The sequence below is a fragment of the Pseudopipra pipra genome, chromosome 6 (assembly GCF_036250125.1).
Source record: "Pseudopipra pipra isolate bDixPip1 chromosome 6, bDixPip1.hap1, whole genome shotgun sequence".
NCBI classification, from domain to species: domain Eukaryota; kingdom Metazoa; phylum Chordata; class Aves; order Passeriformes; family Pipridae; genus Pseudopipra; species Pseudopipra pipra.
In genome coordinates, this window is record NC_087554.1 from 4992851 (window position 1) to 5005975 (window position 13125).

Here is a 13125-nt window from a genome sequence, read left to right on the forward strand (position 1 = left end):
TTACACCTATGAAGTAACTGACATGACTCTACCATAACAACAACAAAAATTTGTCAAATACAGCAGTTACTGCTGATTGTAGCAATAATAATAAAATACTTCTTACTCTTCAAAGCACCATCAGTTGTCACCTTCCACAATAGGCCAAGCCCCATTGAGGACAAAAGTGGCAGTTTCACAGTATGAAAACAGTACTTTTAACAGCAATCTACAAAAATCCATACACTGCTGTGTATTTAGATAAAATTGCAGTAAAATTTCTCTCTCTGAACTGACTTGCTTTTCCTACAGATTTCACAGGAAGCCATGCGATTATGACATTCTTGAAAGCGGGAACTGTTTATTAATCTTTTAGAAATGTTTAGAAAGAGATGTTTACATGTAAGTAGCTTACTAGATTTAGGAAAGAAAGCTGAGAACGGAAAAGGGGAACAGCACAGTTTGGAATTTGGGTGATTCTACTCAGCCACAAATGCAAGTGTAACAGTTTCCAGGTCACACAACTGGTTAATGGCATCCATTAATGCAGCAGACCTGACACAGAGGCTGAAGAGAAGCCACAGTTATTACAACAAAAAACCAAAGAAACGATTTTTGCCTGCAGCACATGATTTAACACAGGCAACAGCAAAAGTTGGAAACTTCTCCTTTCGGATTTCCATCACACCACTGAAACACAACTAGATTAACATATATAACTTTTTTTTGTTTCTATCCCCCGCTAATTGCCGGGACCAATTAGGACACCAAGAGTCACACAGTGATTACATTATAATAAGAAAGTGAAACACAAGAGTTTAAAACTACTGTTTCAAAGGGTATAAACAGTAACTACAATATATTTAAGGATATGTAAACATTTGTAAAAGTATTAACATCATTGTGACACTGGGGACATGCTATCAACAGTTAACCAACACCTAAAGCAGCCTCTGCTCTGCTTTGCCTACAACTAAATGCTTCTCAACATGCTCAAAGTTCAGTTTGTACTATTTTTAACCAGAATGGATAAAACCCAAGAAGTTCTGTAGGCACCAATCACCTTTCCTAACTATGTTCCTTACATAACAAACTTAGCACCACAGGCCATGTGCTGGTGCACTGCATCCTCCAAGTCAGGAATTAGAAACTCCTAACAGGACAAAAAAAAAACCAAACAAATCCAAACTTTTCAAAAGTAACTAAATGGGTTGAACAACACACTCAGACTCCTACATTGCCATGACAACTCAGCATGTATTCACAAGATATCAGTCTTCACCTTTTCAAGTTTTAAATCAAAAGTCCATAATAGTGTCAGAATGGTCTGTATGGAATATTCATAGAATACCAGAATGGTTTGGGTTGGAAGGGACCTTAAAGACCATCTCGTTGCAAACCCCCCTTGAACACCTTTCATTCGACCAGGTATCAATTCTTCAGCACATGATTTAATCAGACAGTTAGAAACAGCATTAAAGAAATAATACTGACGGAAGTCCGTCAAGTTCTGTGAAACAAAAGAATGTCGATACAATGTAGATACAACTTCATACTCATCCTAAACCAAAGAAATTCCAGCAACTGGGAAAGGACACTGGAGGGAAACGGCTGCCATGCTTTGCTTTTGTACCTTTCTCAAAGTGAGTAAGCACCAACAGACACTTCAGGATAGTCTTAAGCCAGATTCATCCTCCCGTAACACAACCTGACTCTTCAACAAATTAAACACATAAAAAGCCAACAAAACACCACAAAGAATACAGAAATTATGGAAAGGTACCTTCCTTTCAAGATGTCCATACCTGTGGGAGTGCAGTATTGAGCTGTCTTTGCAAGGAATCTCTCTCATGACCGACTTCATGCAGCTTGCCCTGGGTCAGTGCCAGGGTCTCCTGAGTTTCCCTCAGTGTTTCCAGGAGGCGATCCCTTTCTTCCAACATGGACACCATTAACTGCTCAAAATGGGAATCAGCATCTGACTGTAATGGGGAACCTGAACCGTGGCCTCCATTTCCCCCAGCGGGAATCTCGGCCTCACTGATGGTTGGCATCACCTCACACATCATCTTGAAATGAAACGAGACAAAGACCGTAAAGTCGAGTTAAACAGATCTAAACAGGCATTTTGAGTGCTGCCCATAATACCCACTTAGCTTTTCCCCATGATAGAATCAGCAAGGACTGCCAACACCTCAGTGTTTGCCACTGTTTCATTAAGGCTGAGAAAAGGTAACACAGTCGATTTAATCAAGGCATCACTTCGTAATGAGAATCTTGTGACTTCTTGCAAAACCAGATTTTTACAGCCACGTTTCAAAGTGTGATCTCATTTTAATGGATTTATATTTCTGTCAGGAGTGAACTGCTGCCGAGATCTTTAAGAAAAAAACCACAAAGATAAGGCATGCAGCTTGCCCCCCAAAATTATACACTTAACCCAGTAACTGCTTACACTGCACATTTTGAGAATCATTATCTGTTCCTTCCAATGCTTCAAACGTATAAAGATCACATCTAAAACACTACTTTGAGCTTTTGTTGGCTGCAGAAAGTTACGGTGAAAGTAATACATGTAAATGAGAAGTAAATCCAAATAGTCCAATTCAGGAGATAAAATATGTGAAGGAAGATAAAAGCAAAAAAAATCATTACAAAGTAGTAGCAGCTGTCAATGTGGATAACAAAAGGAAAGGTAAGCAAAAATAATTAAAGGTGGAGAACGAACACAGTTAAAACAATGCAAATGTAAGCACCGTACTACTGTTAAAACTGGGAGGACTTTTTAGAGACTCTAACAGGTCCTTACCAGAGCTAAGGCATCAAGTTTTTAAAAAGCATGGAAAAAAACCGACTAATATAATTACTGCACACTCTCACTGAACCACTAAGACTTCTCTAGTTCTTCAGACAGCCTCTCTCACCATCACAAACCTACAAGAACATAAGGCACGTCAGAAAAAGCAGTTCTCTCAACCTCTCAGGTGACACGAACTTTGTTCTCAGCCTTATATTTCATACCCATATCTGAACATTTTAAAGAACAACTAAACTCATTCTGAGTCTTACTGTGAGTCCTCTCAATCCCCTGAAAGACTTGGAACGGTCTGAGATGCTTAGTAACGCTTTCATGCATGACTACGATAAGCCCTGTATTTTCCCCACTACGCTATTTACCTTGCTCAATAAAACAAAAAGGCTTGGAAGACAGGACCCAGGTTTCCTGCAGTACCAGTTCTTCTCTGTTTTAGCAGTTTTCTGTTACCTCCCAAAACCTTTCGGCTTGCAAAGCATCCATTCAGCTCCAGTCCAATGTCTGTTTAATCGAAACACCCCGAGCACATGAAAACAAATAAACCTGCCGAGGAAAGAGCAGATCCAGTAAAAAGCAGCAGCAGCTTCAGCCAACTCGCCAAGTCCCCGGAACAGAAGAATGTTAAAATAAATTGCCTCAGCTTCCCATTCCTCTATTACTGGCCCACAGGTTCTGCAACAGCTGGGATGGAGGAATCATGTGCTGAGAAAACAACAAAAAAAAAGTAGTCCGATGCAGCGGTGCAAGAAGCTTCAATTAGTTCTTTGCTCATAAATTCCACTCAGGTCACAATCGCATTATTAAACACCGTGCGGACAGCACGGGAAAAAAACAGCACGGGCTTTCTTGTGGAGGATTTGGAAAAGTCTCCCTTGTTTTCTCTCCTGTTAATTCCAACGGGAGGCTCTCCTTCCAGTTCCCTGGGTCTTAGTTCAAACATTTATAATCCCAACAGCGAGGCGCCGGTGCCACTTTGGAGAAAAGGCGAGGAGAGGTGGGGGGAAGACCTGTTGTTTCCTAGTCCCGCACCGCGGGTCGGTTCCGCAGGCGACGCTCCCACACTGAGATATCCAGCAGAGGGGAAAGAAAGGAACCGGGAGGGCGCGCGGACTGGGGCAGAACAGTGGGACGAGCGTCGGAGGGCCCGGCGAACAAAGCTGCGGGCGGCGGGGCTCTGCTGCTCCCCCGCCCGCCACGGGCAGCGCCGGCCGGGCCTCCCTCCTCCCTTCTCCCTATTTCCCTCCTCCCTCGCTCCCCGCCGGAGGCCCCAGCACAGCCTGCAGCGAGCCCGGCGCGGAGGCCCCGGCGAGTGCTCCCTCCCTCCCGCCCCTACCGAGCGGCGGGGGAGCGTCCCCTCGGCCCGGGCCCGGCTCCGCCCGCTACGCCCGTGGCGGCCGGCAAGGAGCTCTCCCGCACCGGGTGAGGGGGCGGCACAAGCCCGCGGAACCCCGATGGCCGCGGTAGCGCTGCCAGTGCCACACCGAGCACCGCCTCTGCCTCCCGCCGCTCCCAGCGCACTCCGCGGCTCCGTAGCAATCACGGCGGCGCCCACAATGCACCGCGCGGCGCGGCGCGCCGGCTCCTGCCCCGTTCACTCCTTCCCCGCCCGCCCCGCAGCGTGCTGGTTCGAGACCCGCGCCCCCCGCTCCTGCCACACAAGCGATAGTCCCGCCGTCCACGGTGCCCGCCCGGGGAGGGAGGCGGGCTCGCTGAGGGATGAGAAAAGGGCAAGGCTGGAGGAGTCAGCGCGGCGTGTGCCAGTTTCCCTGCAGTCGCAGCCCGTGGCGGGGCCTGCGTGTCGCGGCAGGGCCCGGCCAGGCGGGGCTGCGGCTCCCGCCGCGGGCAGCGCGATCAGAGGGGAAGCCGGGGATGGGTCTCATTGTCCCAACCCGCTCCCGTCGCCTCAGTGTGCCCTCTCGGCCTTGGCCTGCGCCCATCGCCTCAGCTCCGCTCAGAATCACAGAATCAACTGGGTTGGAAAAGACCTCTGGGGTCATCGAGTCCAACCTACGACCCAACACCACCTTGTCAACCAGATCGTGGCACTGAGTGCCACATCCAGTCTTTCCTTAAACACCTCCAGGGGTGGTGACTCCACCACCTCCCTGGGCAGCCTGTTCCAATGCCCACTCACTCCTTTTGTGAAGAACTTCTTCCTAATGTCCAACCTAAACCTCCCCCAGTGAAGCTTGTGTCCTCTTGTCCTACTGCTGGTTGACTAGGAAAAGAGACCAACCCTCACTAGGCTCCAACCTCCTTTCAGGGAGTTGTAGAGAGTGATGAGATCTCCCCTGAGCCTCATCCTCTCCAGGCTAAACAACCCCAGCTCCCTCAGCCACTCCTTGTAGGACTTGTGCTCCAGACCCTTCACCAGCCTTGTTGCCCTTCTCTGGACCTGCTCCAGCACCTCAACATCCTTCCTAAATAGAGGGGCCCAGAACTGGACACAGCACTCGAGGTGCGGCCTCACCAGTGGTGAGTACAGGGGAAGAATCACTTCCCTGGTCCTGCTGCCACACTGTTCCTGATACAGGCCAGGTGCCGTTGGCCTTTTTGGCCACCTGGGCACACTCCTATGCCTGTGTGCAGTCCATAGTAACTGAGAGTGGATCAATGTAGGGCCAGGACTTGGAATGCCACAAATAAAACTGAATAATCAGATCTTTGCATAATGCTCTGTACTGCACTTAATACACATGAAATAATAAAGTCAAGAGAACTCCCAGGTTCTGCAAGTACCAAAATATTTCTCAGCATTCCTATTTACTTTGTAGACAAGGAAAAGAGTTTCCTTTTTTCTTCCTCCTGGGCATGTAATACAGGATATACTGTATGACATGAACAGCACCAGCAGCTCAGTTCTTTTTAATTAAATGAGTGTGATGTCTCTTTTGTAAGTCCAGTGAGAGGTCTGGCTCCCTGTCCATGTCATTCAGTGAGATGTAACACTTGGAGTTGTGTCTAGAAAGAGCCATACGTACATCAGCTGACAGCAGAATAATCAGTTCAGAGACCCAGGTTAAATATCTCCCCACTCCTTGCACCTCAAAACCACCTGATGAAATTCAAACAAAGGCTGTTAAAAATGGGATGGGGGAAGAGGGAAAGGTTTTCCTTTCCTGTCACATGATAAATTAGATCCTAATGTTTATCCAAGCTCAGCAAAACAGCAACCTCTTCCTGCCAGAGAGTGTTGCAGGGTGAGATGTTGAGGTCCAGCAGCTCTGAGGACAAACACCTGCTGCCACCAGCAAGGAAGAGCTGTCCACCAGAAGGTGAAGGAGCAAAGCATTTCTCTGTTTGCTTCCCCCACTGCTTTCTCTGCCCACTGAGCGCTTTATGCTTCATTTGTGCTGAGGTTTCCTTTGTGAGCCTCGAAGCCACCCTGCTTGAGCACAAAACCTCCACTAAAAATAGTCCAAGAGTGCCTACGCATTTTTTCCCCTGTGAGTCAAGCTGACGGTACCTTATTTACTTCTTATCCTTTACAGATGACTTAATGACTTAGCAGCAAAATGCATTCTGAACACATTTCATACCAAAATGAATAGATGAAAGAAAAGGGCTTTTGCCAACAGCACTGATTATCCTTTTGTCAGTAGATATATGTGACCTGGACCATTCTGTTACTGTAACAAATGTCTCCAGAGGTTGCTAGACAGAGGAAACACTTTGCCTGAGGGAGAAGGAATGAGAGGGGAAGAGGCTGGAAGGTGGCCTATAGAGAAGAGGACACAGGTAATTAATGGTTATGCCCATAAGTGCACTGGTAAAAGTGTCAGCCCTTTGGCAATAGAAGCTGTGACTTCTAGAAACAGGGCCTTGACACAGTTCTTAAGATTGACATTTTATTTGTATAATATGGGTCTACATGGATGTGTGTTGGATTTAGGCAGGTGTAAATCAAATCAGAATTGGCTGCTCTGAAATTTAAGAGGGTTTTTGAGTTGGATTTACTCCCTCTGATTGGAAGAAAAATCTCCACAAAGCACACACAAACCTGGAGTTGACCAGATGAACTTACACAATTTATTTTAATGGGAATCCTACCTATGTCAAGACCATAAATATTTTTTTAATTCAGCTGCTATTCCTGCAACCAAAACCACATATGCCCACTCAAGTCCAAACCTGCTGAACTAGAAAAGGTTTTCAGCTTAGTTGTAGCTTCAGTTGTGCAATTTGCAGTTTAGAATTATTGCGGCTCTTGTCTTTTTTGTATGGATTTACAGCAGCAGAAATCCGCTTGAGCTAGAAAGGATTTCTAAAGCCAGGTATCATTTATTTCAATATGAAGTGAAATATACCCATGATACCTAATACAAACGTAGTACATTCACTTAGTGTAGACTGATTTCAGCACATCTTCAAATAGTTTATAACTATCATGAAAGATATTGACCTAAAAGTGCATTCAGTTGTAAGTTCAGGGCAATAGATTTGCATATTATTTAGCTATCCATTTTGAAAAGAAAAATATTTTTAGGAAAGGCCACATTCATGTGGCATAGTTGTGAATAATATTGGAAGAAGAAACTGGAGTCAAGGATTCAGAACCAGCTATGATAATGCAACTCCTGCCCAACTAGAACCGGTTTGGATACATTCCACCTGGCTGACCACCTACATCATGAACCCATTTACCCTCGGTTTCCTCTGTAATCAGTGGAGTGAGGGAGCCACTCCATGGGAGTGATTCAGATCTTTGGTGTGGTCCATGAATCACCTGCTCAAGATGCTTGTCTCTTCTCATTGACTCCAGAGGGAGCCCAGGGCAGCTGGACTCTGGCCTTGGGAGCCAAGGTTGGATGCCTAACCCAGCGTGAGATGAATCTGGATGCTGGGTACGTGTGAGATCAGCACAGCTTGTTTGTAGGAAAAATGGATGTGAGTGTCCATAAGATTAAGCAGGGCTGTTATTGCTGGAGATTTAGCAGCTCACGGTTTGTCTGCTGTGTTAATTTTCACTGGTCTGCAGTTAAATTACTGCATTTCCAAGGCTTGAGCCTTAGAGCTCCAGAGCCATGGCAATATCTCGGGATAGACAATCACGGAAGTATAGAATGGTTGGGGTTGAAAGGGACCTTAAAGATCCCATGGGCAGGGACACTTTCCACTTGACTAGGTTGCTCAGAGCCCCATTCCAGCCTGGCCTCAAATGCCTCCAGGGATGGGAGAGTCCACAACCTCTCTGAGCAACCTGTTCCACCCTTAAAGAATTTCTTATGTCTAATCTAAACTCATCCTCCTTCATCTTAAGGTCATTCCCTTTGTCCTATCATTCCATGCCCTTTTGAAAAGTCCCTCTCCAGCTCTCTTAAAGCCCTTTAGGCATTGGAAGGGGCTCTAAAGTCTCCATGGAGCCTTCTCTTCTCCAGGATGAACACCTCCAACTCTCTCAGCCTGTCTTCATACCAAGAAAAAAGAATGATGTTATATTTTATTCAAAAAATATATTCTTCCTGTCCTCACACACACTGATCCCAGAGTAAGCTCTACAGAGCCTTTTACCTGTTTACTTCACGAGATTCCAAGAGAGAACAGGAATTGGTTTCTAGGTGGATCATTTCAAAATTGAGGCTTCAGCTTTCAGAGTGTTTTGAGACCTGGTAAGAGAAAAATAAAATTGAGAGATTTTATTGTTTTAATAATATATGTAATAAACTTTATAAATAGTCTGACTACAGTAAAAAGGATTTGCATGTGAAGTAATACTTCTGTTTCTGTAAATTGGAGTCTGAAGGAAAAAAATAGGGCTTTTTTTTCACTTTATCTGCTATGCAAAGGCTCCTACTGTTTCAAGTGGCTTTGGAGTAGGCACTAGGCAAAGTGGACCATAATTTCTATGTACTCAGGATCCTCTATTATTAGTCCTTCATACTGTAATAAAGTAGATAAAAGCATTTAAAAAATAAAGATATCTCAAATAGCACTTAAGCCTATTTTTAATCCTTAACTGACTAGATTTCAAGTGATAACATACCTCTCATTACTTGCACAAAATTGTATGCAGCAATCACTACCTTTGTTATTGAGTTGCATGTTGTATTGTGAAGATAACAATGTTGGGAAGGTATTAGTCCCAAATCATATGTGTGCAAACAAGGCAAAAGGATTTTTCTGTGCAACCAGCTTCAGCTTATAGGCAAATGAAAATGTAAATAACACTTTCAGTGAATACCAGTTTATGTATGAGTTAAATGTTTATTTTCACCACTTTAGAACTCTCCACTGTCTTCACAGTATTCACTGAAAATATTAATTTGATGAAATGAATTGGCTGAGACGGTGACTAAAAACCAACATGGCCTCAAAATGAAGTCTAAAGCAAACTGCAGCAGATAAAAATTTTTAAAACTATATACACTTGCAATGGCAACAATGTGTTTCACAAAAAAAATCTCCAATTTCAAGGTAAACCTAAGGCTCAGGTGAAATTGTCTGCTAATAGATACAGTGTGTTAAACTGCTATCAAAGTTAATTTCCCAGTAATATTTCCTGTTCTGATTAATAGCAATTCTGCCTAGGCAACCAAGTCATTTAAAACTAAATTTCACCTTTGGCATTTGGAGAAGAAGGTTACATGATGTGACATGGAAAATAAGTAGAGGTATAAGCCATATGATAGTAAACATTCAGCTCAGACCACCTACCAGGAGCCTTAAGCAGCAGAGTGACATTTAAAAGCAATCAGAATCAGAAGAAAACCTTCAGGGAAAACAGACAATGCTTTATAAAAAGCAGCTCTGCGTTTGCCAGAGGGAAAAACCAAGACCTTTGGGAATAGTGCTCAAGTCAACTTGAAATAAATATTAAGAAAAATAATGGAAATACAGTAAGTATTTTAAAGTAAATTCCTTCCCCACGCTTGCTTCTGTATTGACATGTCCTTACCCTTCAGTGTTGTAGCTGCACCACAAAGTTTGCACTGCTCTGACTGCCACTAACAAATATATTATAATTATACAACTGAAAGGTCCCTCATGCCTGTCAACATGTAAGAGCTGCAAGTGGTCTCATCCTTAGCTTTTGAAGAAACACCAAGACTTAGAGCAAAATTCCCTGCAAATCTATAAACCCAGGGCATGCAGCACATGACCCAGGAGAGATGTGGAGTCGGGAGGAGATCCTGGAGTGCCTCACAGAGAGGGCAGGATGCCAAGCAGCACCCTCTCCAAGGTCAACAGGAATGGGAGCTGCCTTTGCACTGTGTATGGGTTATCCCTACTGCTGGACTCAAATTGCCCTTAAAGTGAGGCAGTTTCAGGGTTCCTGCCTGAAATTATAATTTTAGTGCTGCTAAGATATCCTGGTTTTGAGATTAATGTGTTACGGGTGCCTAAGTCCTTATTGAAGCATCTTTTTTAACAATGAATAAAAATGCAATGAGGCCTCGTGTCCCTTCTTGGCTTGCCATGGGCAGAGTGTCTGTTACTAATTTGGCCAAATTTACCTTCCCTCTACACAGAAATCCTCTCTGTAAAACTTATGGTCAGAGAGCATGTGAAATATTTAAAAACAGATAAACGCCCATGGAATTAAAAGTTTAAGGGATCCAGTGCAATCAGCACGCACAGCATACCTTTGCTGAAAAGGCAGTGTACTTCGGTAAAGTCTGCTCTGTCAATGTTACTAATCAACATGTACAATGCTTTCATCTTCCAGAGAGAATACCTAATGCTCCTGAACTTCAATAGCAATTGCTCAGTTATACAACCAAAGTGGCCAAGCTCTGCATCCTCTTTTAGAAAACAAATAGCAAGAGCTGTCCAGATTCAGGTATCTACTACTGAGCAGGACTAACATTAGAAGCTAAGCACAAACACCACAGCTCAAATTGCCAACTTTAACTGGAGTCAGACTTTATATGTCTGTTCATATGCAGGTTGTGCTGCTTGACCCCATCCCTCTGGGTCACTCCGAGTTCAGGCATCCTACAGGAATGTCTTTATCTCCACCTGAAGCTTGGAGCAGCTTGTCCTCAGCTGCCATTAAGGTCTCCACATGTAGTCTTTTGACTCAGCTACCAACAAAAAGATTTGCCCCTGTGCTGTGCCAGATAATACTCTTAGTCACTCAAGTGTTCTTTTCCCCTTTTTCTGTTTGCCTGAATGCCTTATTCCTTTGTATGGAGGTATTTACACAGCTTTTGTCAAATTACAATTCATTAAGGCTGACAGTTACTAAATAAAAAGTAATTTACAATCTAGCCGCTGAAAGTAAGATTACATGCCATGTAGTTCTGAAAAAAAGACAAAACCCCAACCCAAACAAACAAAAACCTCAAAAAACTAGGAGAAAAAGGTATGAAAGATGGTCCTCCCCCTGTTCTTGGTTAAGAAATCCTTATTTCTAGGAAGGTGAAAAACAGCTGAAAAAAACCCTGTCATTGTCTTAAATTAATCCTTAAATTAAGTGAAAATAACACATGTAAGATATAAAAGGGAATAACTCATAACATAAAAAAACCAGCAGACCTGATATTGTTCATCTGTGCCATAACAAACAGGGCAAATGATTTATTTCAAAGCTAAATTCCCTGTTCTCCTGAGCACAGTTCATATTGAAGTGCCTTTGACTAGGCCATCTGTTTGCATTGTAATTCACACCGAAAAGAGTAAACATAAATATTGACTCAGGAACACGTTCTAGCTCAGACCTGGGAGTTGAGCTCCCACAACACACTTAAGCTTTTGAGCAAAAAGCCACGGGAACACCTGTCACTGTTTCCTTTCTTGCCACACACAGTCAATCCAAACACAGGTCAGATACCCTCACAAATCCAAACACAGGTCAGATCCCCTCACAAATCCAAATAAACTTACACCTTCCCTTTGTCTCTTGACCAACTTCAAATAACAATGCCTAAAACTTCCAGGAATCACTAGCATTTCTTTATGGCCAAAGGTGAAATATTCAGTCTGGCCAAGGTGAGGTTAATTTGGCAGTTTCAGTCTAGTCAACTGATGCCCTTGCCACAAAAGCCATCAAGGAACTTGGCACTAATTCCTTCTTTGTACTTTTTACCTGTGAAGCCAAAAACTGAAGTGGCAGGGACTCGCCTGCCTTCTGTTGTAACCATTTAAAGGCACCATAAAGAACGTGCAAGACGAGAGAAGGATTCTTCCATTCACTTTTTCAGGTATATAATTTCTAAACTGCACTGTTAAATAGTTTCCTTGGTGTCTACAGTTGCTGCCTGCAAAAGCAGAAGTAACATGGAAGAGAACAGAAGGTTAATTTCAGCATCACAGGTTTTATATTGACCCAAAATACTAGACTGAAGGAAAATGGTGAAAATCACAGGAACTGTGTTAATGTAAACTAAGAATTAAGCCAATTCTTGCATTTAAATCTGTGAGAATAAAACAATGTCTTAAAATCACTTCTGCTCTGGCTGATCTTGGAGATGCAGCAGCTGGCTCTGAATTAGTTTTGAGCCAGAAATACCACCTTTGTTTCTAACAAAACTAGGAGATTGCCATAGAGATATATTTCTTTACATAGGTAGTATTCAGCTTATAAGGGATAAACATAAGTTTGAGAAGAAGTATTGAGAAATAGCCCTCTCAGGAAAGTCTTGTTTTCCAGATTATATCAAGGTCTGTGTGTATGTAAGCATATGGATACACTCACTGTACACACACACAGATATGTATATATACACATACACAAGCATATCAGGATTTGAGAGGCACATAATGTTCATGTCCAACACTTAATTTCTCTCCTGTAATTAAATGTACAGTTTCCTTTCACCAAAATAACATAGCGCTAGTTCAATTTTAATATATCTTTGAGCTATATACAAACAGTAATGTTTCCTTGCATAAATATTCAGCATTTACCTGCTACATGGCTGTGGATATTCAGTTAATAAGGGGAATATTCAATATAAGTCATACAATGAAAAGTTCTGCAGTGCCAGAATTTTTGCTGCAAACAGAATAATCAAATTTTTTGCCAGCCAAAGCCTAGAGTGCCCATTTAAAGTTTTAGATACGAAATTCAGCAACGCTCTGCAGAAAGGTCAGGATGTCCATTAGCAGCAATGAGGATGGTTCTTGATTCCCAATTCTCAGTGCTCATGGAAACAGCATCTCACACCTCTCTCAGTTTGCAGCCAAAGTGCTGCAGAAAAGCCTTCATACATAGACACCAGTTAGCACTTAACAAGGTTTCCAAGTGCACAAAGGAAGGGGTTTTCAGCTCCTAGGGTTCAGTTTGGTTTGCCTGATTAGAGGCTTTTTTTGTCCGTCTTTAATAATGCCACCTTTGTAGTACCAAAATACTGAGAGAAGCTGGCAGTGCTCTTTGGCCAGCAGCTCCC

At 43.3% G+C, this 13125-nt stretch overlaps 1 protein-coding gene across 14 annotated transcripts in view; it reads right to left on the minus strand.

Moving 5' to 3' along the window:
- PPFIA1 (PTPRF interacting protein alpha 1) overlaps positions 1-4038 on the minus strand; it is a 55550-nt gene extending 51512 nt beyond the window's left edge. For 13 of the 14 annotated variants that reach the window (XM_064657147.1, XM_064657145.1, XM_064657144.1 and 10 more), the window contains exons 1-2: positions 3157-3675; positions 1785-2048 (exon numbers count right to left, since the gene is read on the minus strand). In XM_064657147.1, the coding sequence (XP_064513217.1) occupies positions 1785-2048 (264 nt within the window). In that variant the 5' untranslated portion in view covers positions 3157-3675. Of the gene's footprint in view, positions 1-1784; positions 2049-3156 lie in introns of all 14 variants that reach the window. The other variant, XM_064657146.1, reaches the window with a different exon arrangement.
- Positions 4039-13125: the final 9087 nt, after the last annotated feature.